Source organism: Triturus cristatus, chromosome 10 (genome assembly GCF_964204655.1).
Source record: "Triturus cristatus chromosome 10, aTriCri1.1, whole genome shotgun sequence".
Lineage (NCBI taxonomy): Eukaryota > Metazoa > Chordata > Amphibia > Caudata > Salamandridae > Triturus > Triturus cristatus.
Window position 1 is genome coordinate 1,044,252,134 of NC_140593.1, and position 24,452 is coordinate 1,044,276,585.

General features: G+C 44.7%; 1 protein-coding gene across 2 annotated transcripts in view; it reads left to right on the forward strand.

Moving 5' to 3' along the window:
• RNF216 (ring finger protein 216) overlaps positions 1–24,452 on the forward strand; it is an 883,004-nt gene that overhangs the window by 18,446 nt on the left and 840,106 nt on the right. For both annotated transcript variants that reach the window (XM_085629139.1, XM_085629141.1), the window contains exon 2: positions 20,188–20,331. In XM_085629139.1, the coding sequence (XP_085485265.1) occupies positions 20,253–20,331 (79 nt within the window). In that variant the 5' untranslated portion in view covers positions 20,188–20,252. The remainder of the gene's footprint in view (positions 1–20,187; positions 20,332–24,452) is intronic.

The following is a 24,452-nucleotide window of genomic DNA, read 5'->3' on the forward strand; positions in this document are numbered from 1 at the left end:
GAGGCGACGAGCGACGTGGGACCGGCTACCTGGGAAAAGTGGCTAGTAACTTCAAGCGCAGCTTCTGAGGCACCCTCGAAGTTGTGCACCGGGGATTGAGAAGCCCCAACCCCAAGCACCATCTGCACCGAAGATCAGCCCCCCACACTCCACGAGTCCTGCGTGGGGCCCTTCTGCATTTTCCTGCTTGCCGCGTCTGTCCGGTTGCTTGCCCGCTGGCTAGTGGCCTTTGTGACGACGCACCCTGAAATCTTCTGCGCTGGTTTGGCTCCTCCAGACTGGCTCCCACTTCTCTGCAAAGAAGAAGCACCCCAGACCTTCCTGGTCTGCACCAGAAGCAAGTCCTCCGTTCTTCGTGGGTTCCGCTTGCCAAGGCTTGGTGAGTCCTAGTCCAACTTCGCCGCCGCCGACAGCAAGAGCCTTCGTGGGACAGCTCGCCTCCTGGTCCTGGTCGTCCTCGACGCTTCCTGGTCCTCCTGGCTGCAGCGACAAGCTTCACCTTCACCTGCAATCTTCACGACATCGCCTGGTTCCTTCCTGGTTCCACGTGGTCACTGGCTAGTGACCCTGACTCTGTCCCTTCTGCTTGCAGGTCTCCTCTCTTCTTGATCCCAGCCTTGGGATCCACCGGACACTCTTCACTGACTGCCTGTCAGCATCTTTCTTCAGGCATCCATAGGAGTCGACGACGAAAACCGACGCATCTTCACCCCTATGCACCCGCAGCCTGTGGGCTAGGTAACTTGGGTACTCCGGTGCTCATCAGGATAGTGACTATCCTAGTGTCTAGTTTTCCAGTCTCAACTTCCTAGCTACTCCGGAAGTGTCCTAAATCTATAGTTTTCTAAACTGTACTATTGCTAGTGACTTTTACGCATTACGCGTGAGTCTTTCCACTCTGCACACGAATCCCGTGGGCCTCCCACTTCCTAACTAACGCTAGTGTAGTGTAGCCCCAGTGATTCCCTAGGCCTAGGCCTATTCTATTTCCGTGACAGTGGTCCTGATACCACTTACTTAGTATATGGTTTGCGTGGCCCCTAGGGCCTAACTGTATTACTTACCTGTGTGACTTAATGTATGCTTAAATAAGACTGTGTTGTACTTACCTCTAATCTCATAAAGAGTGCTGAGGGTTTGACTAGAATAAATACACTTTATTTTATATATATATATATCTGTTGTGGTGTCCTTTCATTTGGTATTCAAGGGATTATATATGGTATCACAGCTGGCTTCACATGCCATTCAGAGTTTAGCCTAAGACTGCTCTTGTCCATGCTACCACTAGGATAGCTGGTCTATAAGGTTGACTTTACAACCAATCGCCATAAGGGTTGTTTGGACTGATATAAGGTGTACACTAGAACTAGTGACATCATACATCAGGCCAACTTCTCACAATCACTCAGAATCAATAGTGAATATTAGTGTACCTAGCCGATTGCTGGAAAAGGGATCACTTAATTGGGGACATTGTGAAGCCAAGAAGGATCTAAACTGATCCACAACATTATGGTTTTAATATCGACCTGCCATAATACTTAGAAAAGTCATGTGTCAGCATTTCTTCCTGTAACTACATGTAACTATAACCTGAAATATAGTAGCACAAGAGCAATCCTTATATCTGGTTAACCTTGCTCATAATTTTGGAAAAGCAGGGCCAGATGTGCTTGTCACCAGATCTGAGCCAACTCCTAGATTTCAAAAACCTTTAATGACCCCATGATAACACGGGGATCAGAGCGGAGCAGGATGCATAGCCATTCATTGAATCTTTATTCGGTTTTAATAGCATAAAACCATAAAAGATGAAATCATAATACTGAACATAAAAAAGCAGAGATTGGTCTGACCCCGACTACCTGTTGGAGCTGGTCCCCCTGTGGTGACCCGGGTGGTTTTCCTCACCTCGAGGGCTGCGCTCCGACATACTAAATGGGACCCCAAACTCACACTCCAAACGCCCTTAAGGCACGCCACATGGCTCCACGAGGAGGCAGCGCTGGAGGACTGTGGGATTAGGCAGAGGGAGATAGGCGTACCCAGGTAAGTGAGCAGGCAGAGGGAAGAGAATACGTTAGAGGGAAGCTTTGGGTATATGAGAAACTTAAGTTGCTAAAATGAAGGAGTTTGGGTAGAAGGAAAATGGAGAGCCATGGAAACTTCTTCAAAAAGGACTGGCAAATGGAGATATTCAGTTAGAAGAAATGGAGCACAAAGGAGCCTGCATGAAGGGTAGGCATCATATGAGTTTTAAACAGGTGAGATATAGAAGTTGTTAAATGGTCATGCCCACAGAACAACACTTTTTCATTCCGACTGAAACAGTAGAGGCACAAGTGTGCTCACAGGTTGTTCCAACCACAGATGTAGGTGTGCATTTTATTAAATGTTTTCACAATTTCAAATACTGTCAGTTACCATGTTGTCGGGTCAGAAACAAAATGTGATGTCTGCTCGCGTGGAAAATACACACATCAGACATGGAGTCGGCCTGAATGACAAGTGAAGTACCTTCATCCTCCCCACCCCCCCATAATGGCAGATAATAGAAGAACTAAATAACACAACAAATAAACAACAGACTAACATACCAGGCAGCAATAACCGAGTTTTAAAGCATCCCACAGGAACCACCAAGTCAATCCTACATTTGCTCAATAAAGCATTATGGATGTTTTTTATATTTATCAGTGCCGGACACTCTGCCAAACAAACGCCTCAGGCAGAAAACATTTCAAAGTACAATCTCCTTTATGCACCAACAGCTAGAAAGTAGTTTTGCTGAAACTCATTCAGCATAAGTGGAGCAGTGATGTGGAGAAACAATTACCATCAAGCATAAAATAAAATAAAAAACTAAGGGAATTCCACTGTTCTGTTATGGAATTAATTTGGGTAAACTCAAATCATCCATACGTTTGAGAGCTGCTGAGTCGCCCTCCTCCTAGAACTGTGGGTAAATATGCTTGGTAAACAAAGGAAAGCTGATGCTTACTCTGCTGCCTCGAGCACAGGCCTGCTGTCAATACAGGAAGAGGATGCACAATAATGGGTCAGTGTGTGTCTTTCTGAACCCTTTTTTCATTCAGTGTGCCATACAACACTGTACAGCGGGTGACAACGTAGAAGACTATATGGGTGGCGGCCCGTGGGGCTCTTAGGAGAAGATGACGGAATAATGTAGGCTATCCCACCTTTTCTCACTTGAGTAACTCCTACTGGGACGGGTATTCCACTGCACACTGTAAGTCAGTCCGCCATCTTGAACAAGGCCATATTAGACAACTGTTAAATATTCAACACTGATTTTTGTTAGTGGTTTATTTTGTTTTGATCAACGGAACACTCCCTTGACTTGGAACTCCAACATACTACAATTAGTCTTGTTCGTTTGTACGTAAGCTAGTGTGTTAGGCATGAAAAACGTAGCCTTTTTATGGCCAAACCGCTGTGTCTTCTAAATTGCAGCTTAAAGAAGAATGATGGTAGAGGAGCTGGGAGACACATGAGACTCACAGTAGGACTGAGGAAATAAATGTCAGGGCGGCTAGAGACTAGGCCTTATCAGTCTGTGCGAGATGACATTCTGAGGACCCTGTGTTTCCTGATCAAAATGACCAATTACGTGGTTTTATCCTATGTAGAGCCTGATCCCATTTAACATGGTGTCCCTGACCCAGAAAACCGCAATCTCTGAAGAATATTAGCAAGGTCAGTGTCAGCGGATTAAGCAGGTCAGCTGTGCTTATCATTAGCTCACCACATTAACAAGAGATTACAAACAAGACTTAATGACAACTCGATCTTTTTGCAGGCCAGAAGGGCTGGGGAAGAGTCAGTCACACTAATGGCATGCGCTCTGTCGGTGTGAAGCACCATGCTATCACAGACACCAGCGAAGCCCGGTCAGTGGGCTGGTGTGGCGATAACATTTGAAAACATGCATAGGTCGAGTAATAATGGTAGGAACACGTAAAACGTGCTTTAGTACCTACGTGTGGCTCATGACTGGACTGGCAGCATGCAACATGTAAATACGATGAAATACGTCTGGCACGTACTAAAAGAGGAAACGATTCCTGTAACAAGGTGTGTGCTACTTTCCAGCCTGGCACGCGTGTTTAGGTTAGGCCTCGAGCAATGGCTGTAGACAGATCGGTCCGACATAGGGCTTCCAGTCATGCTCCACTGGAGCCATGTTGCAGGCATGTCGGGAAGACGAGAGTCCAGTAAACACCGCGAAAGGTGCCCGATTTTCACCGTGAAAATGGAACTCCGGCTGGGAGCGGGGGCGGTTTGAGGCTCCGGTTGCAATGGTAAACCTGTTTCTACTTAAAATAATGGATACTCGTGGGGGAGGCGTTGATTAAACAAGAAAAAGAAGGACGGGTCTGCAGAGCAGCTGAGCAGATTGTCACTTTTGACCTATCATGGCTTTGTAGCCAACACTGCATGATGGAACTTTGTTTAGTTTCGTATCATCCAATAAAGTACGAGGATTGGCTGTGAAAGTAACCCCAAGATGGCAACCATGTCCAGTATGTGTGCCTGTGTGATGCCCGTATGTCTGGATTCTCGAGTGGCCGGAAGGCTGTATGTTAGCACAATAAAAAAAAATTAAAAAGCGCGACAGGCTGCCGGCAGCAGGGGGAGGCGCGCACCAGCAGGGGTTAGGAGGGGGGGCTGTGCGATTCCCTTGCGAGAGCGATAATTGCTACCATATGGCAGCGCTCGCTCCCGCAAGTGAATCTCCAGATTTGCACACGTTGCCATTGAAGGCAATGGAACGCGTGCACGTTTTTGGCTGAAAAGCCAAAGCGATAGCTAAAGGTCTTTTTGTCTATGCAGCGCATGCAAGACCTAAAGTATTAAATGTGGAGTCATTTGACCAGTCTGCTGCGTTGAGGATATCCTCGAGGGCGAGCTCCCAGACAGAAGGCTTTAGAAGCCATACCCCCTTTCACCAAGTATTCTCCAAATCTGGAAGTGTCAATTCCTACTTCTTGCATGACCCACCTGACCCATCTAGCAATTGTAGGGGACTAAACCGCTTTTTGAGGTTTTTAGAGGGCAATTAACAATTGTCTCACCATGTGGACGGTGTTCGTCGGTCATCTTATCATATGCTTTAATGGTGTGAACTACACACAACTTAGGGGTCTGTCGTAAAGACGGGTAATATACCAGCCTAGAACTACTTTTTGTTCTGAGAGAAATTTGAAATATCACCCCTTCCGGGGTGAAGACTCTACCTGTGATGTCCAGGGCCCAGACATCCAAGAATCCGCGGCATGATAACAAAGTAGCATTGCTAACTTCGCCGATAATTGTTTACTGGATAGGTATTTGTTGGAAAGCCAAGTTTGAAACAATGAGGGGACTTTGTGAACGTCCCATAGAGACGTGCACTTGGGTTCAGGAGGAACTGAGAGTCTGATACCCCACATTAACTTTCTGACTAGCGGGTGTTCTCCAACCTGGTGACCTTCCACCGGAAGGTGCCCCGCAGAAATTACTGATCTGTAGGTATTAATAGACCGGTACATGAAACCTTGAGAAGCCAGGCTTGGCAGAAAATTTACAACATGGACAATGTCCGCCCGAGGGTTCAATTTGGAGTTGGAAACACCAAACCAACCATCTTGACCAGGCAGGTCCATATCTTTTATTCTTATTGTCTGCCCAGGCCTTAGCAAGCAAGGAGGAAGCTTCTGCTGAAATGCCTGGGACTTTCCAACGTCGCCTGTAACCCTCCAGGCCATACGGCAGAGAGATCCCGCTAGGACCAGTGGGTGAGGAGTGTTCTGTGGATCCCAGAGGAGATCGGGAAATAGGAGTAGAGGGTTTAGAAAATCCCAGGAAAGTTCCATCATCGCTGGAAACCAGGCTTGTGATCTCCAAATCTGGATGATCACCACTACCTCCGCTTTTTGCCTGTGCACTTGAGCTGTCAACCTCGTGCTCATGGTGAACGGGGGAAAGGCATAAGGTTGCTCCTTGCTCCAGTCTTAAAGGAAGGCGTCCATGGCTGTCACATGTGAGTCCGGCCTCCAACTGCAGTACCTGTTGAGCTGGAAATCTATCAGGGATGCGAAGAGATCCATGGATAAGGGACCCCCATCTATCCTGAATCTGACGGAAGATTAAGGGGTTCAGTTTCCATAGGCTGGCATCTCTCAAGTGGCGAGAGTGCCAATCGGCCACCTGATTGGAACTCCCCGGGAAATGTTCCGCGGACCAGGAAATTTGGTTGGACAAACAGTACTCTCAAAGGGTCCGGCCGAGTTCCGTCAAGGTCTTCAACCGTGTCCCTCCCTGGTGATTGACATAGCGTACTGCTGCCACATTGTCCATCTTGAGGAGGACCGAGCATTTCACCTTCTCTTTGGTCCAACAGCGGATGGTGAATGAACCTGCCATCGACTCCAGACAGTTAATGTGCAGAAATCGCTCCATGGAGGACCACTTGCTGCAGTTGGAGAATTCCCCACATTGCGCGCCCCATCCAGAGCTCCTGGCGCCTGACTTGATTACCAGATTGGGTTTGAAGCCGAAGTTCACCTTGCCATTCCAGGCCTCCATGTGTGCTAGCCACCAGTTCATCTATTCTGTTGCTTGGAAAGATAATTGAATCATTTGAAAATAACCGAGACCTTTCCGGAGATGTTCAATCTTCTAACGTTGTAGGGCCCTGTAGTGAAGGGGCCAGACAAGATCGCCTGGATGGAAGACTAAAGGAGACCCACTATCCGCGCCAAGTGACCGAGTGACACATGGGATTTGGAGATGGTTCTCTGCAATTCGTGCCAGATCTTGGTCCGTTTCCACGAGGGTAAGCTGAGAGTTGCCTCGGTTGAATTTACCAAAACTTCTAGGAACTCTATTGACTGCAATGGGGTTAATACCAATTTCTCTTTATCACGAACCCTAAAGATTCCAGATCTATTGCTGTCTGCAAGTGCGAGCCTAGACAAACTGGGCATTGATCCTTAAGCAGGATATCGTTGAGGTAGATATCGTTGAGGTAGATAATAAGTCTTATACCTCGGGCCCGTAAATGCTCGACGACCAGCCTCATCAGCTTGGTGAAACACCATGGAGCAGATGAAAGACCGAATGGGAGGGCGGTGAACTCGAATACCTGGGAGTTCCACACGAACTGCAGGAAACGTCTGTGTGGAGGGTTAGATTGGTATCTCCAGGTAGGCATCTTTCAGGTCCAGGCGGACCATTGAATCTGATATCTGTAGAAGGTCTCGCAGGAGATGGGTACCCTCCATCTTGAAATGACAGTAGAGTAACCAAGAGTTGAATTCTCTGAGGTTGATGACCGGACGTTGTCCGCCATCTCTTCTCCACCACAAAGAGATTGCTGATAAAGCCACGGGGGTGAATCGCCGATTTCACTATTGCCCCTATCTGCAAAAGGCTGCCCACTCCCTGCCTCACCAATGTCCTTTGTTTAGGTGGAAAGGTCAGAGGAGTAGGTGGGCGGATTTGGGTTGGAGTGCCATAAAACTCGATATGGAAACCCCACACCATTTGGATTACCCATGCACCTGAGGACAGGTTTTCCCAATTCGCTTGAAAAAGGGCCAGTCATCTCCCAATTGCAATACGTGTTGGGTCTTGCTCTCTTTCCTTGGTTATTGTTAAAGCTGCCTCTTTGGCCGCCCCAGCCTCCGCGGTGACGGGGATAGGATTTTGTCTAGTAGAAATTGCCAAACTTGCTGGTGTCCTGCCTTGGCCATGTCTTGAGTCGCCACCTTTGGAGGCTGTTTGAAAACGATGGACGGACAAGCGCCCCCTACCTCGACCGGCTGCAGCAAAAACACGGGGTGCAAATATCTGTCTGATGGAGGATTGTGCTTTGTCAAGGGAATTAAATGTGTTTACAAATTTCCCTAATTTCTTAATAAACCGGTCCCCAGACAGGTTTCCCTGGGCTATCGGCCCTGCCTCGGATGAAGAAAGTTCTCCCAATTTGGGATCCATTTTGATGAGAAGTGACCTACGCCTCTCCCTAGAGATCGCGCATTTCGCGTTCCCCAGGATGAGAATGGCTTTGTGCCTAGTTGTAAAGCACTTCCGGGGCAATGAGAGAACCAGAGGCTTTGGTGTCCTCTGCCATGTCCGGGTCTAGCCAGTGCTATATAAAACTTTTCAAATGTCCATAATTTTTGCCAACGACCGGCGATGTCCAGGAGTTTATCCTGACACGAACCCCAGGACCAGTCAATACCTTTTCTGGGGTCACGGAGAAACGTGGCGGGGAAAGTGGCCATTTTAGGATCTATTTCTGGTGTGGTAGCCATTTCCCCTCCAAGGAAGGCTGGGGGCATTCCGCCTTCAGACAACCTCTCACTTCCTTGTTTAATGCCTTCCGTAGGCGGCTGGCCATGTAGGCTGCCACCTTGGGCGCAGGGCACCAGTCTGCGGATCTCGGATGTAGGAGACCATCTGGATCCAGCAAATCCCATTGTGCTGTGAGTCCTGTCTGCAGGAAGGTCTGACCCTCCCTGGGGGGGCAGTCGTCGGGCGCCACTGTCTTGAACCTTCCCAGTCTGATGTGTTGAGGGAATCATCTACCTTCCCTTGGTCCGCCTGTGGTGGTGTCAGTGGGGCTGTTCCCGAGGGACCTGGTGTCTGGGGTAGGTTGAGCATCCAGAAAAGCCCTCTTGAGACAAGTAAAAGCGTCGATCGACCCCAGGGTCGTCCGCACGTTTGCATTTGTCTATGTTCTGGGGTGGGGTAGCTGGTGGATCCATTACCTACCCTGGAGGTAGGGGTGCAGGGGGCCTGTTAGTATCTTTCCTCGGTTTGAGGGATTGCTGGCACTGCGCCTGGAGTGCCGCCAGTCTTCTCTCCAGGGGGCTACCACATGAGACATAGCCCTGAGGATGGGTGCGTCCATTACCTCACAGAACTGGTCATCTATGGGGAGGTAAGTAACCACCACCACCACCTCCTCCTCCTACATATATTCCCCAGTTTCAGTAATACATAGACTCCTTTCGCACAAGGGAGCAGAACTTTCACTCTCAAACTGAGGGATATGCCTGGTAAGTACCAATTCACCAAAATGGGACCGCCCCCTGAGGTTCTGAGGGGTTATCGAGCGCCTGAGGTGCCCCTTGTGTAATTAAAGTCTTACCCCGTAGGGTGGTATCTCTTCAGGCCCGGGCTCGCTAATTAGAGTTTCCCCTGTATTGTCTAGCACGAGTGGTGAGTTTTAACCAGCTGCCTCGCGTGTGGGGCTATAAATAGACCGCTAGTCTTCAGCGGTAATTGACAAGACTTCCCCCTTGTATGATGCTGCATCCGGAACACTCCGCAGTGACAGTCGGAAAAACTGATATGTTCCGGCTGCCAGGGGGTGGGGGATGCGCTGCGTGTGAAATTGACTAAGCGCGGGCCCTCTGTCGGTTGGAAGACCTCGCTGCGCTTGGTCGAGCCTGATCAAAGGCGGCCGCGTAGGAGCGAAGACCTCCCGCGGTGCAGCAGTAAACCACAATAAATCAAACACGTTGAACGGCAACCGCGTTGGAGCGATTCAGAGCCCCCGTGGAGCCTGCAAAGACCAACTTTCAATATTAATAAACACACAAAAGATCGAAAGGAACAAAGACTTATCTGTGTTGCTGCTGGAGCAGCGAAGAAAGAGGAGGCTAGAAGGGATACACAGGACGTTCTACCGCAGACTGAGACATGATTGGATGGACTTTCTTTGTGTTGATTTTCCCTACTGTTCATGGGAAATGTAGTTTTTTTATTAACTTGTCTTTAATGAAATGGGTGCTGGAGTTTTACATTATGATTAAAGCGAAGGCAGTAGAAAGCCTAATCCTCGCCTACCGGTCCTGACGTAGAATTGCACTCCAAGTCTACTGCCAGACTGGTTCTTTGATTGCAACAATGGCAACTGGAAAGCCTGCAATGGTGCGCTGACAATCCATGAATAGACGCTTGAAAGGGGGAAGAGTGTTAAAACATCTTACTGCTTCTTCTGTGGTGCACAGCCTAATTGATGATGCACAAAGCCCATCTCTTTCGTTCCCCCTAAATATACACTTCACAACCCAGCATCACAATCAAGGTGTAAACAAACTTCAACAAAAGAAAGAATGGGTGCTATTCTCTACCAGAATACAGAAGGCACACACACTATCCGTAGTTCAGGCCTAGAGAGATTACTCTTCAAGGTATCTTTCCCAAACTAACTATAGTGAAAAAAGGGTGGGCCCTAAATTGACAACTCCAGCAGTTGAGCAATCTATTTTGTTTTGGCTGCAGAGAGAATGAAGACAGTTGAGTAGTTAAGGTTTGTTTGGCTTGTATGAAAGACATTTTGATGTCTTTTAATGAAAAGTAATCCTCGTAGACCACATTTAAGGGATAAAGTGAGGATAGATTTTATTGTGGGTGGGGGATGGGATGCTGACACATGAGAAAGTGAGTTAAAATATGGATATTGTAGATGCCATATAATTTGCAAACCTAAAGCTTTCTTTGTTAACTGTTATTCTAGTTTTCCTGTTTTATCCTCTAGGAATCATCTTTTGCAGATTCTCTTTCACTCTCTGCTTATTTTATATCGTCTCATTAATTTTCTTCCTGGGCCATAGAGAGTTCAAATAAGCTGAATTTAGTGGAACGACAAATTATTTTTAACTACTTTTTATGGAACCTGATGAATGAAACGCGTGTTCATGTTCAAAGAGCAACTCACATTTTAAGCAATTTTAAAGTCTCATTTTTTTAATGCTCAATTTTTCTGCATTAAAATAACTTTGTATTTGAGAAACTTTATTTTTTCCTGGACTAAGGTTTTATGTGGCAAAAGAGGTAAGAAGAATTTGTAGAAAGCAATATGAACCGCTGTAAAGCACCTTGAGTAATTCTACAATATAGGTTTATTTCAATTCTGGTTTTCACCAAACTGATATTTAAATAGCACTTTCTTCATTGTACTTTTGAAAACACTTTATAAATAAAAAGATGAATATTCATCTGCATAAGATCAATACTGCTTCTCTTATAGAGGAGTCCTTGGAATGGGTTTCAGGATAAGCATCAGAGTTCATGTAATCTGAAGTCAAAAAGACCTGTTCAAGAGCGAAAAAATGCTGAGCTCATGCTAGGTTTGTGTCCAAGCCCTCAAAAGGTTTCCTCACTTTCAATTTGGGTGAAAGTCTGTTCTCCTGTTGAAACATGTGACCCCCATATATTGCTGTATATAATTAACTTTGTAGCTTCTTCAACCAAATTCCCTTTTGGTTTTTCCTTACCCTAAATCATCTTTTTTACTACAGACTCTAGGCTGCTCCCACAAAAAGTCGGAGAGGACTTTCAATCTATAAATTAACTTTGGCCTTTGCTTGTCCATTCTTACTACGTTAGCAATCCGAGAGTCTGGGACCCGTTCAGATATTTATATATATATATATATATAATGCAAAAGAGGGATATATGCTACTTATCGAGTAATAAATTAGCACTCCTGCTCCATAGCTGTAGTTCCTTTCCATGATTCAGTCCCTCACCTCTTCATTTTCAATTGACAGGTTTGTAATAGGTGAAATCCAATCTCTTATAAAAGTATACCTTTGTAACATTCATCTTCTATACATGCAGGTATTAATGATTGACTTTGTTCCTAAATTTTATGCATTGCTGCCTTGGTTTTGTGCAAATTGGTTAAAATTGAAAAAGTTGAACAATACATGTCTAGATGGAACATGACACTTCGGAGCCCAAATCATAGTTTTGTCTTTGGCGTAGCAAGACATCCTGCACCAGCTTGTTGGCAAGGCGTTGGAAGGTTGGATGGCCTAATGATAATTAAATTAGTAAAAGGGTGAAGTAACTAGAAAAATTAGCACAAGTACCAGTCGCCATCGGGTTACCTTTGATCTGTACGCTACACAAAGCATCCTTATGAAGTTCCACTAATAGTTTTAATGTCATTGGCGACCATCACCTACCTCCACATCCTCCATTCTCTTAACTAACTAAAGTAAGTGGATAATTCCATAAACATTGTAAATAGGCTAGCTTTTAGGCACTGTAATTTTGTATCACAAGTTGTAAGCCAAGCACTTATTGGGCGATATCCTTTTCTATGTTCTTATAAATCAGGTCAAATATCCTCCCACTAGTGCTCCAAATACCACCTGACTAGTAGAAGCAGAGATACTTGCAAATTTTTAAATACTTCAGCAAAGCTATTTGATTTGCAATAAGTGCTCTGTGCTTTTAAGGTGTCAGCAGACTAGTCCGTGCCACAGTATGTCTTGAAGAAGGGCATCATATTGGCAAGTGTTTCTCCCTCTGCTGTTAGCGTGACTTGATCAAATAATCACTCTAATATGTCCCACTGCTTATTGTAGACCCTGTCCTCTACACATAAGATACCCTAGTATGTATGCCAGTTGGCTTCTCAAACTGAGTCTGCGTTGACTCTGCTTTTTCTACCATGTGAGCCTATATCACACCCTTAAAAGTTTTCAGATTTCAAAAGTATGCAGCTTTGCCCTTTGCAAGTCTGAAACATATTTATATTTTGTATTGTTTGAATTTGAGCCGGTGCTTGACTTTTCCGGCTCAAATTTCACATGAATTTGTATTCTGCCATCTTGAAGCTGTAACAATATCCCTTTCATACAAGATACCCCATCTGGTTTCCTCCACATTTCCTCCGAGCATAAGCGATTGTCCTAGCCGTATAATGTAAGTTTACTAACATTCTTTCGTACTACTCACTATCTCAAGCTTGACTGTAATCCACACAAATCATCATCTCCTATGTAAAAGAGGTCTTCTGTCTGACATACTTTAGCATGCCTTTAACAAAAGTTATGTTGTGAATCAAGACCCTTTCTTAAGGGTCTTATAGCATGAGAAATTGTCAGTTGAACCAAAACATAATCGATACCAGTCTGAGAACTCTGAAAGATAAAGTTCGGCACTCCTGATATCACTTTCTGTCCTCCTATTCACCGTCTGAAAATTCATTTTTGACCTAATTTATCCACCATCCTATCCTTATCTTTTGTCCAAATACGTTCATATATTTGAGCAACCAGCATGACCAGTCATTTTTGTGTTAAAATCTACATAATCTGTAAAATAATAAAGTTACTTCATGGGAGAACAAAATTATTCAGCTCTTCTAGTACAGTACTATATACTGGTGATACATAAATATGAATCAACAATATTTCCTTTGCAAGAGGCACCACCAACCGTTTAATCTAGTGATAGTCTCTTTTTTTTTTTTTTTTTGCTCTTTTTTTCTTTTTTTTCTGTTCCCCTTTCCTCTCCCTCCTCCTCCTGCTGTATCATGCCCCTTAGCATTTGTATTGAGATTATCGTTGGAAGTGTAAGATCTCTTTCGTTGTCTTAAGTAGGACTGTAATACCCTTGTCAGACAATCCTTGTTCACCATTAATTACAGACAAAATGAATGCATTGACATTGTGAGTGCAATCTTCATCTGTGATCTGTGATCCTCCCCCCCTCCTCCCCTCCCAATGTGTGGCCTCCAGTTATTTTTTGCAAGTGGCCCATGGAAGAATCTCTAGAAAACCCCTGAAGCCACCAGAGCCTTCAGGACCATCAAGAGCCACACCCCAGATGCTGCAGTTGCCAGATGCTTGTTGCGTCCGGATGTGCAACATTCCCTCAATATAATGCCATTGGACCCGTTTTTCTTGTTCTTGATTGTTGTTTCAGTGATAAATCTTTAACTGCTAATGGCTGGCTCTTTGGCCTAAGAGCTACATTTTCTGTTGGCAGAAACATCTAATGCCCTTTCCCAAAAACAAAAAAAAGTGACTTGACCTAGCTGTGTATATGATACAAAAAGCTAGCAGAGTTCTACGTCATGTCAGTATCCAGAGTGCCTGCTTAGTCATGTTTTCTAAAATAATGCTGGACTCAATGGCTTCTTATATTAAGATTGTGGATACATATTACAGATATAGTCCTATAGAAATATCATTGCTAGTCTGGAGAGACTCACCCATTGGTATTGGTTTTGTCGTCTTTCTATACCAGTACTTACAATAATCATCATTAAGTCTGTTTCGTAAAATGGCTCCAATCAATTTGGGGGCCCGAGGGTGTGGCCTCCTATGATTGCTGGCTATCTCTTGAATTTGATGAGGCAGAAACTACTTTTTGCTATTCTACGCTGTACTGGTGTGCCAAATACACCTAGTTCATATCCTTTGTCTGACTTTCTTGTGACATTAGCTCCAATCTCTTAGCTGATGTTGCTGATAATTAAAAACTGTATTATGGGTGGGTCAGTTCATCTTGGGTCAATGAGATGTTCCACGCTCAAAATTGAAACAAGCATTTGCAATGCAATAGGTCTAATTTATGAGAGTTTGAGCTATTGGCATTGTAAATGACAATGCCTTTTATGTATGTGTTGTCTTTAAAATAGATAAAAGGCATTGTCATTTACAATGCCAATAGCTCAGGCTCTCATAAATGTGAGACCTACTGCATTGCAAATGCGTTTGTGCTATACAAATTGTAAAAAAGCAATTGGAGAGAGCGTGCAGGACGAAGCTAATTTAGAAAATAGTGCTCGGAGGCTGTAATCAAAGCCTACCGAGTAACAACCCACATAACGGGGGTGTCTCCATAGGAGGTTACAAAATGAGACCAGGTGGTACTAAGGAGGGACTACTAAGTCTATTGACCAGTGAACACCCACAGTTGACAATGACACAAGCCAATGAAAAGTGTGGGCGGAGCTTCAAGTTCCTACCTGAATACAGCATGGCTCGCAGAGCAGCGCATGCGCTGCCCAGACTCAACCTAAAAGAAGTATGTGTTCCTCATTCTCGCTCCAACTCTGATGTCGACACCATATTTTAATATTAAATTGCTGGATTGTAAATGTTTTCCCAGTTACATATTTAGCATATGCTTCAATATTTGAGAAGCTTGTGATAAACGTTAGCATGAAAATACTTTGTTTTATTTCTTCTTCAAAAAAAGTCACCACTTTCTCCCCCCTCTGGTTCATAAAGCACTTCCAATTGCAGTGTTTGCTTTGGCATCGCTATCAAGAGGTCTAACTTAATAATATATAGTTGTACTAAGGATATTCTTTAGCTGACCACACTGGTTTCAGATTTAAAAGAGTGATGAAAGCTGAGTAGGCAGTGATGTGATAAAGGAAAAGAAGTGGGGGTTTATTTTACGCTTTCAGTCCCCGTTGTGGATATTCTGTCATTCCTGGTAGAGAGTGGAAGGAAGGGATGTTATTTATTCTAGCGTGGTAAATGGACTGATGATAAATGTGAGAGCCTAAATTATCTTTGGAATGATTGTAGAATTAATTGGAGAAATCTTGAAAGAATAAAGAAGGAAATATCCACTCTTGAAGAGCAGTATCATCAGGCAGAATAGAAAAGTATTCGAAATGGGTTTAAGCGTTCTGTTTTTTCTAAGCCATGATTTCAAGAAACTGGTCAAGAATTATGTCTCGTACACATAGTGTGATTGTAATGCCAAAGGCTGCACAAGCCATAAAGGTATCCGAAGTTCCATGATGAAGCATTTGTCTATCATTATATCCTATAAGACTCATTGAGAGGGTGTCGCAAGTGACAGAATCTAGTTTGATTCGTCCCCAGGAAGTGTTTTATGACTGGGAAAATATTGAAAACATAATTTAAAAGTTTTTTTGTGTTTGGATGTGTGTTAATGTAAAATGTAATTAGTCTTGAGTTTAAAAGCGTACAACACAGGCACCTATCGCTGGAACATAACTCCAGACCGTGTTTATTTTACACTTAGTTGCTGAGAGCAACTTGACAAGATGTCACGCGCAGAAGTTGAAAAGATGACTGTATATGGAAAACCATGATGTTAGTGGAAGTACAATATTACAGAATCGTACGTATTTACTCAATTTGCAGAAAATACATTAACTCTACAGTTTCAGAGGCAGATCACTATGCTATTGGTGCCCTTTGTGCCTATCAGGTGCAGTTATTGGGTGTTGGGTGTGATTATGGCTTTAGAAGGGGTTCTTGAGGACCTTTTTGAATGTACCGCAGGGCTCAATCATCCTAAATGCCAGTGGGATGGCAGTCATTATTTGGGAGTAATGTAGGCAGAGGAAAAGAATGAGGGTGGAGTTTGGGATAAAATGTCTGCGCTACGATTTTAAGTGGTGTGCAGTAACTTGCTTAGGCAATATCTGACCAGATAGAGGCATTTGTTTTGTGTCTTATTTGTATAGTGTGTTTTTGTATACTACCAGCTTGTCTGATGCTAAAAGGAGCTGGAAGTGGCAGTAAAGAAAGTTACTAGAGCACATCTATTGAAGTTTTTCTTTAAACATGTATGTATTACATTTTAATATTTAAATCCAAAATTGTGTAACAAACATATTTCTATTGGCCACATCAGTTGATGTATCAACTTATGCTTATTTGTAAGGAAGTGGCTCTGTATATACTACACCAAAGTAAGGTTCAGTGTGCACAGAGTCCACAGTCCCCAGAGGTTTGGCAGAGGCTAAAGTTAGATATAACCTTACTCTCTAAAGTGATAGCTTGGTCGAGCAGTAAGGCAGTATCAGAGGACAGTGTAAAGCTTTTGTTGTACACACTCAGTCAGCAAATGGTCTGACGCACTCAAGATCTGAACTCTAGGCCAATTGTTTTGTATATAAAAATATATAGTTTTATTTTAGAACCACAAGTAGGTATCAAAATACGTTCTCAGAATGAAATGCTGTAGTTGTATACTTTCAATAAGCAATATACTTTTACATGCAATGGTTACAGTTGTTGCAATAGGCAACACAATTCAAACACAACTATAACATTGAGCTCAATGTGCGTTTTTAAGTCATTGCAATTTCAATTACTTTGCGTGTGATTTTCTTACTCCGGTTTGGATCCCGGATTCAGCCCTGGTGCATTTCCTGTAAACAGTTGAAAGAAATCGTTTTTGTTACACATGTGATTTTAAGGAATATTTGTATGTTTCAAAAATCGACACTTAAAAGAATTTCTGGCAAAAATCAGGCAATGATATCCTTTGGAGGAAAATCAAGTTATCGTTAAGTACGGTTGTAATTACTTTTCAGGGTCAGTGCTGGGCACCAAGATCCAGCACTGGGATCTCTCCTAATAACAGGTGAGTAATTTTGTTTTCGTTGATCGGCTGATTTTTAGTGAATATTTTAAAGTTTCAAAACTCGGCACTTAGAAGAATTTTCAAGTGAAACCAGTCAATGTTACCCTATGGAGAAAAAGTGAGTGATCGGCTTTCAGGTAAGTACTCGACTGGCTGAGTTAAGGTTCTGGGCATAGACTCGGGGGTCTCCCAGGGTCAGGTAGGTAGTTGTTGCACCCTCAGCGGGACAGGGGCAGCTGGGTGCAGAGTGAGTTAGTCCTCCTGGTCACTTACTCAGGGCAAGTGGGGAAGTAGATTAGGATAGAGGTTGCACTTCCAGGGGCACTCGGGCGGCTGGGTGCAGGGTGCTTTTGAGCCGTCGGGCGCTCAATGGATTTCAACGGAGAAGCTACAAGTCAAACAAAGGCTGCAAGCTCAGGGAGGAATATTCTTCAGGTGCGACCACCACTTCAAGAGGTAAGTTGGGAAGCTGTAGGTTAGGTAGGCACCCAGGAGCTGGGCACAGAGGGCAGCAGGGCGCCGGGTGAAGGGGTGTCTTTTCGCAACAGGAAATCTTACCCTCTGCTGGTCACGGTTGGAGGGGTCCCTGGTTCTGAGGCTGCAGGCATAGTCGGGAGCATCGAGGTGGGTCCTTGGGTGCTGGATTCTTGGTCACAGTCGCCGGGGGGACGTCCTCGGGGTCTTTGTCCACTCAGGCACAGGCCGGGCTTGGCGGGTGCAGAGTGTACAGGAGTCGCGGTTCCTGGTTGGCACCAGGGGTTTACTTGCTTTGAGCAGAACCACTGCTCGTGGGAGTCCCAGTCTTTGTAGATGAGCAAGGCAGTCAGGTCCTCTGGGGTTTTTGAGCTTGCTGACCGCTGGAGACACCGGGTTTTAGCAGGAGCAGGTTCGAGGGTCAACAGGCCGGTAGGGCTGGGGCCAAGTCTGTTGGTGTCATCCTCTTGTTAGCAGCTGCAAGGCAGGTCTTTCTTCTTCTTTCTTGTTTCGGATTCGGGATCTGAGGAAGGAAGGTTCAGGGTGCCCCTAAAAACTAAATTTAGGGGCGTTACAGGTAGGTAGAGGTCAGGGACCAATGGGTCCCTTCCCTGGGGTGGGTACACCCCATATCCTGCCACTCTCCAGTGGGAGTGGGGCAGGAGCCTAGTCCTGATTGGGTAGGGCTCCCCATCCTCAAGATAGCGAGAGCCCGGAGTTGTGCTTCACCTCACGTTCCCCACCTGAGGGGTGGGGTTGGCAGAGGCTGGCACTCCCCTTTCCTCACTTAGGGTTTCCCGCCAGAGTGGGGGTCAGAACCGGTAGGGGCCAGTTGCTGAGTACAGCAAGTGGCCTGGAGAAGCTCACAAAGGTGGCATGCCTTTGAAGCTTCCTCTGCCCATCCTGGGGGAGGAGTCCTAGCACCTCGCCCGGGATGTGCATTGTTGCAGACCCACGAGAGCGGATGGCTCTCTACCCAGGGGTCCAGCAACATGTATGCTGGGTGGCAGCCTAGGCAGCCTCTCGGGCAGGACGCTGGTTGTTGGTCAGGTTCAGGGGGCATCTCTAAGATGCCCTCTGTCGTGCATTTTACATTAAATCCCACACTGGCATCAGTGTGGGTTTAATGTGCTGAGAAGTTTGATATCAAACTTCTCCTTCTTCAGTGCAGCCATCATGGTGCTGTTGAGTTCGTGATGACTATCTCCCAGCACCATATACTCTTAATTGCAGCACTGCACTTACAGTGCCCAGGAATGGACCTGGTTACTGTAGGTGTACAGGGCTCATGCACCTGTACCCACACCACTGCCATAGGGCACCCAGCTAGAGGGGTGACTGAGGTATGCCAGGGCAGCATGTTTTGTGGGCATGGCACACTGGGATGTGTGCCATGTCGACTCTCTGTTTTGTTCTGCACCAAGACACTCAGCCTGCAAAGGCAGTGTGTGTGTGTGTGTGTGTCAGGGTACAGCGCCCCTAAGGGTGGCACAATAAGAGCTGCAGCCCTTAGGGGCCTTCTCTGGTCACAGGGCCCTGGTTACCTAGGGTACCATTTACCAGGGGCTGGCATGTGGCCAGAGATGCCAATTGGGTTTAGGCTTTATGCAAGTAACACAGGCCCTGGGCACCTGATTGGCAGGAGCCCAGGGCACACTCAGTCAAAGTACATCAGCAATTCAGCAAAAAGTGGGGGCATACCATGCAAGAAAGATGGCACTTTCTCACAATATTAGCTTAATTATTAGGGTAGTTTGGTCTGTTTGTGGCAACGTTTGTCCCAGTGAATAGTGAGACATTCCGTTTTGAAGCCATCAGTGGCAGGGGGATTTTCTTTTGTTGATTTTCAGTGCACTCTTCCCCTGGTCCCTGCCTAAAATATTTCAGGGGGCCTCTTAAGCTTTTTTGATTAAGAATAAAACGGCAGTACAGTTATAAGGCAACAGCCTACCACCTAATGCAAAACTTAACCCATTCGTAGACAGTTCGATATTTCTGACCAATTACAATTCACGTTCACAAATTTCAACCTTCAGATATCTCACATGTCATTTATTCTCCTGTCGCAAATTAGAAGTGAGTCAATCAATTGACCCTGTATTTTTAAAGTTGAGTATTTTGTACAGGGGTGTGAATATTCCAGGATGCCCACTAAGAGGCTATTTCAAAGTACAAGTTTCCTTCTGATTTGAGTATTGCATAGTATCTTGATTGAAATGAAAGTGGTGATTGGATCTTGTGATTGGCAAGAAGGTGAAAAATGAGGACTGATATCATGATACATGTCCAAATGCTTGTTGCTCATTGATATGAATACCAAGTATATTACATCGAACATATTTCATATTGTGTTGCATACTGGGTGTTGGGTTGTTTTACAGAATAACGAGCACATGCTGTATCTAACATACGCTTTAGAGATTCTAAACAAAGATAGCTTTGAAATTCAACCTTGAATTTCAACTTTTGTGTATGGTCTGAGAGCATGATACTAGACTAGTTTTCAATTAACATTCTTGCTTTTATTTTCAGGATTTTTTGAAACTGCGTTCATTAATTTTCTGTTGTTGCTAACCGATAAACGCATACATGCATGAATGCGGTTGAAAATGGCTGAAGCTGGTGGAAATGAGGAGGTGATACAGTTGAATAATTTCAATGGTCACAGAGGAAATGGTGAGTACATTCACCCTTTCTTTTATCCCATAGGCTCAGTTATGAGATGCTGCTTCTACCAATGTGCATAGTAGTCGTCACAGAAAAAAAAAAAAATGTAATACCCAAAAGAGTGATTGGTATTGTAATGCAAAATATCTGGTTGAAAGCTACCCATAAGGCATAAATCTAATCGAACTTGCTTCAAACAAAAAGCTATATGCTTTATTCAATTCAATTAGTCTTTATTTAGATTCTTCCAATCATTAAAGACACAAAATTGACAACACAACACAAAGGTAAAACATCATGCAAAAAAAATCCTGCTATTTCATAAAAGCTATAAACCATTAAATAATCCCTTTAAAAAAGTTAAATAACTTAAAAACAATAAAACTATTGTATGCAACAATTGAATTCTTAGAATCGAATGTATTAACTATATCAAGACCATTTTTTAGACCATACAGTGTTATAATAATCTGCAGATTCCATTTGGACGATGGTACCAAAATACAAACATTGTTATATAGTTGTCATCTCATTGACACCTAATATACCACTCAATGTTCCTTGCTTCTTTAGGTACTTTTCTCGGACACCCCACAGCCAACTCAGAAATGTAGCTGTTGCTACTACTAGATTCCTGTGTGTTAGTTTTCAATATACGAAGTGCAACATTACTTGATCTTGTGCCCATATTGGCACAGACTGGCTTGAGACCTTTATCCCTAGGGCGCTTGTAAGCTGGACACACAAACAAGATATGGGGAATTGTCTCATCCTGCCTTAGGCAGGATTCGCATCTAGTGGCCATTGAGGGTTTTAAATAAAGTCCCAATAATCCTCAAACTGGATATCTTGTTTATGTTCCATAAACAAGCCCGTGAGAGAAGTATGCTTGATGTGTGACACTTGCTTTTGACCATATTCCAATATGCTTCTTTGAGAACTTTTTTGGATGGAAATGATTTACTTACAGGATTCGCCCACAAATGACTACACCCCATGTCCACCAACGTGCACCTGATTTTTTTGCAGCCATACAATACTACTCGATGAGTCGGCTTCTCTTACATCTTTCAGTGCATTAGCATAGTGAACCAGCTCTGGTGTAGTCCAGAGCCTTCTCCAGTATGCTATTGGTCTGAACCGGGCTAACTCCTCTAGAGTGCAACAAACTAGATCTAAATATGGGGGGTTAAGTGGGGTGGATTGTGGAAGACCTGTTAGAGTTCTCAAAAACTTGTTCTGGGCTACAGTTAATGATGATACATTTTCGTAGCCCCAGAGCTCAGCTCCATAAAGGATAGAAGCCCTAACCGTAACATTGTAAATTGTCAAAGCCGGGCCTATCTGCTTCGTTTGGGACAACCTATGTTCTCTTAATAAAGCACCTGCAAGTTGAATGTGCTTACGGGTCATTAAATCTTTCTGGGGTGTCCAATTTAACTTCTTGCCCAGAGTCACTCCCAGGTATATAAAAACATCAGTTTGTTCCAATTGAACATTGTTCATGAATACTCTCCCCTGCACCACTTTATGTTTATGTAAAACCATAAATTTGGTTTTATCAACGTTTACTACCAACTCATGGTCACTACAAAAGGTCTCAAATCTATTTGAAGCGCACTGCAACCCTTTCTGCGTCTTAGATAGGATAATAGTGTCATCAGCAAACATTAATAACGACACCTTCACACCGGCAAGCGAGGGAGCATCCGTTGGATATGAGGAAAATATAATGTACAGCCCTGTTTATAAACTATGAAAAAAGTGTAGAGGCCAGGACACACCCTTGCCGAACACCTTTTGAAACGTCAAACCTGTCTGTAACGTTGCCCTGTGACCCCCAACGTACCAGCGCAAAATTGCATTAGTGGAGTGTAACAATTAGGACAAGGAGTTCTATTGGCATCCTAAGATCTTTCAGTACTCCCCAAAGTTTATTACGCAGCACGTGGATTTAAGATCTATAAATGCCGCGTAGCTGGTGCCCCCTGCAATAACTACGGAACGCCAATAGATCATCATAAACCTAAAAACCTGATCTATGGTGCTAACTTTTTGGCGAAAACCAGCCTGCCTGTAGTGGGGATAGAACATAGTTTTCACTAATCCAAAATTGGATCCTACTCCGCACGAGCTTCGCCATAATCTTTTGCATTGAATCTGTTAAGCTTATTGGCCTATAATTACTTGGGCACGTGCGATCCCCCTTTTTATATATTAGTAGAATTTCAGCCACTTGCCAGGATTCTGGGATGGGAGCCCCACTGGCAATTGTATTAGCAAGTAGGTGAATATATTTTAGCCAGTTGTCTGTCATGCCGAAATAAATCGGCCGGAATACAGTCCAGACCTGGAGCTCTACCTTTAGGTATCGTATCCATGGCAGTTTCTACCTCCCTTATCCCAAAAATCACAATTTTATCAGGCTTTAGTATTGGACATTGGGTAGTACTAACAATTTCGGCAGCAAATTGTCCCTGGTAGTAAGAAACCCACTTATCTGGTGCTACATGGTTAACAGGGACTTGTCATAACTCACCACTGCCCCACTTCACTATCTGCCAAAAATTCTGCATGCTTTTCTCTCTACCTGAATGCAGGAGTTCCTTCCAGCGTTTTTCATCAAACTCCTTTTTAGGTCTCGGCCTGCGTAGGCTGCACTTGCGCAGTCTCGCCGGCGAGATCTTATGTTTCTTAATGTGGGGCTTGAACTCGCCCCTCTTCTCCATTGGCTGGTTTCCTAAACGAAGGCCAGCCATTGGAGGAGAGGGGCGTCTGTCCATTTAAGCCCTGTCTTTTTTGGATTCGGGGGCTTGTTTTTTAGTTTCTTTCTCTCCTGTGGAATGTAAACATTCCAGCCAATGGGAAGAGGAGAGAAAGAAAAACACGCCCAATGTCGAAAATGACGCTGCGTTTCTCCGAGGCATTTCTGCTTGACCTCAGAGAAAGATGGTGGTGTTCATGGCGTCATCCCCGTCCACCATGCTACCCCGTACACGGCCCGGCTGGTGCTCGTCCCCTCCCCCTGCTCTCGGATCCCTCGGTGCTCCTGTGTCCGGCTGCTGCTCTGGTCTCCTCCCCTGTCCTCTCCGGCTGGCGCTGTTCGTTCTCTTCCCCTTGGTGCTCGCTCCCTCTCCTCGGGCTAAAGATGGTGGTGTTCATGGCGGGCTGAAGCTACCCCGTGACGTGACGCGCAGCTCTGACGGATGGGCCTGCTCCGGGAGAATCTGCGGGCCGCCCTTGGGTGATTTGTCCCCTCGCCTCAGCGCTGCTGCATACTCTCGGCCCCTCTCTTCTCCTGTTGGGATTGGTTTGCTGTGTGGAAGGTGTTGGTCTCGAGATAGGTCGTATTACTATATGTTCTCCTAACTCTCTTTTGCGGTTCTTAGCCGACTTAAGGGTTCTGGGGAAGGCTGCGGGCTTTGTGTTTTATGTGGTTCTTGGATGTAAGGCATGAGGAGAAGTCTCGCTGGGTGCAAGAAGTGGGATCAGATTCAGGTGTTGGACAGAGGAAAGTTCTTTTCTGTGCGAGTAGTGCATGTGGCGCTGCTGTACATAGTGCATGTAGCTTAGTGATTATTCAGACTTGGGCCTGCTGTGGTGTGTGCCCCTTAGGTTTGTTCATGCGAGAATGTATTTACTTAAGTATGGCAATCGCACGTCATGTACTTAACATTACATTTGGGACGGTTAAGGCTCACCATTAATCTCGTAGTGATGTTGGTGCAATATGGTACCTGCAAAGCCATTTGAGTTATGCAACAGAAAAGGAGCCAATTATGTTGCAGGATTGACTAAATTATGGGGGACTACAAGGTACATTATACATCATAATGCGGTGCATTTTGTGATGGTATTGCTTAATTAGTTTGTCATTTTTACATGCTAAAACTGCATGGATAAAGGTTTTACACCATTAGTACCAGTTTAACACGCGAGTACAGCCATAAGCCATAAAGAGACCAGTTAACATTTGAACAGGAGATGAAGTGGGTGCCACTTCTGCTTTGGCTCCCAAGATCAATGTGTATGTGTCTAGATCTATGTGTGTGGTTCTGAGTGTGTGTGTGTGTGTGTGTGTGTGTGTGTGTGTGTGTGGTTGTGTGTGTGTGTGTGTGGCTCTGAGTGTG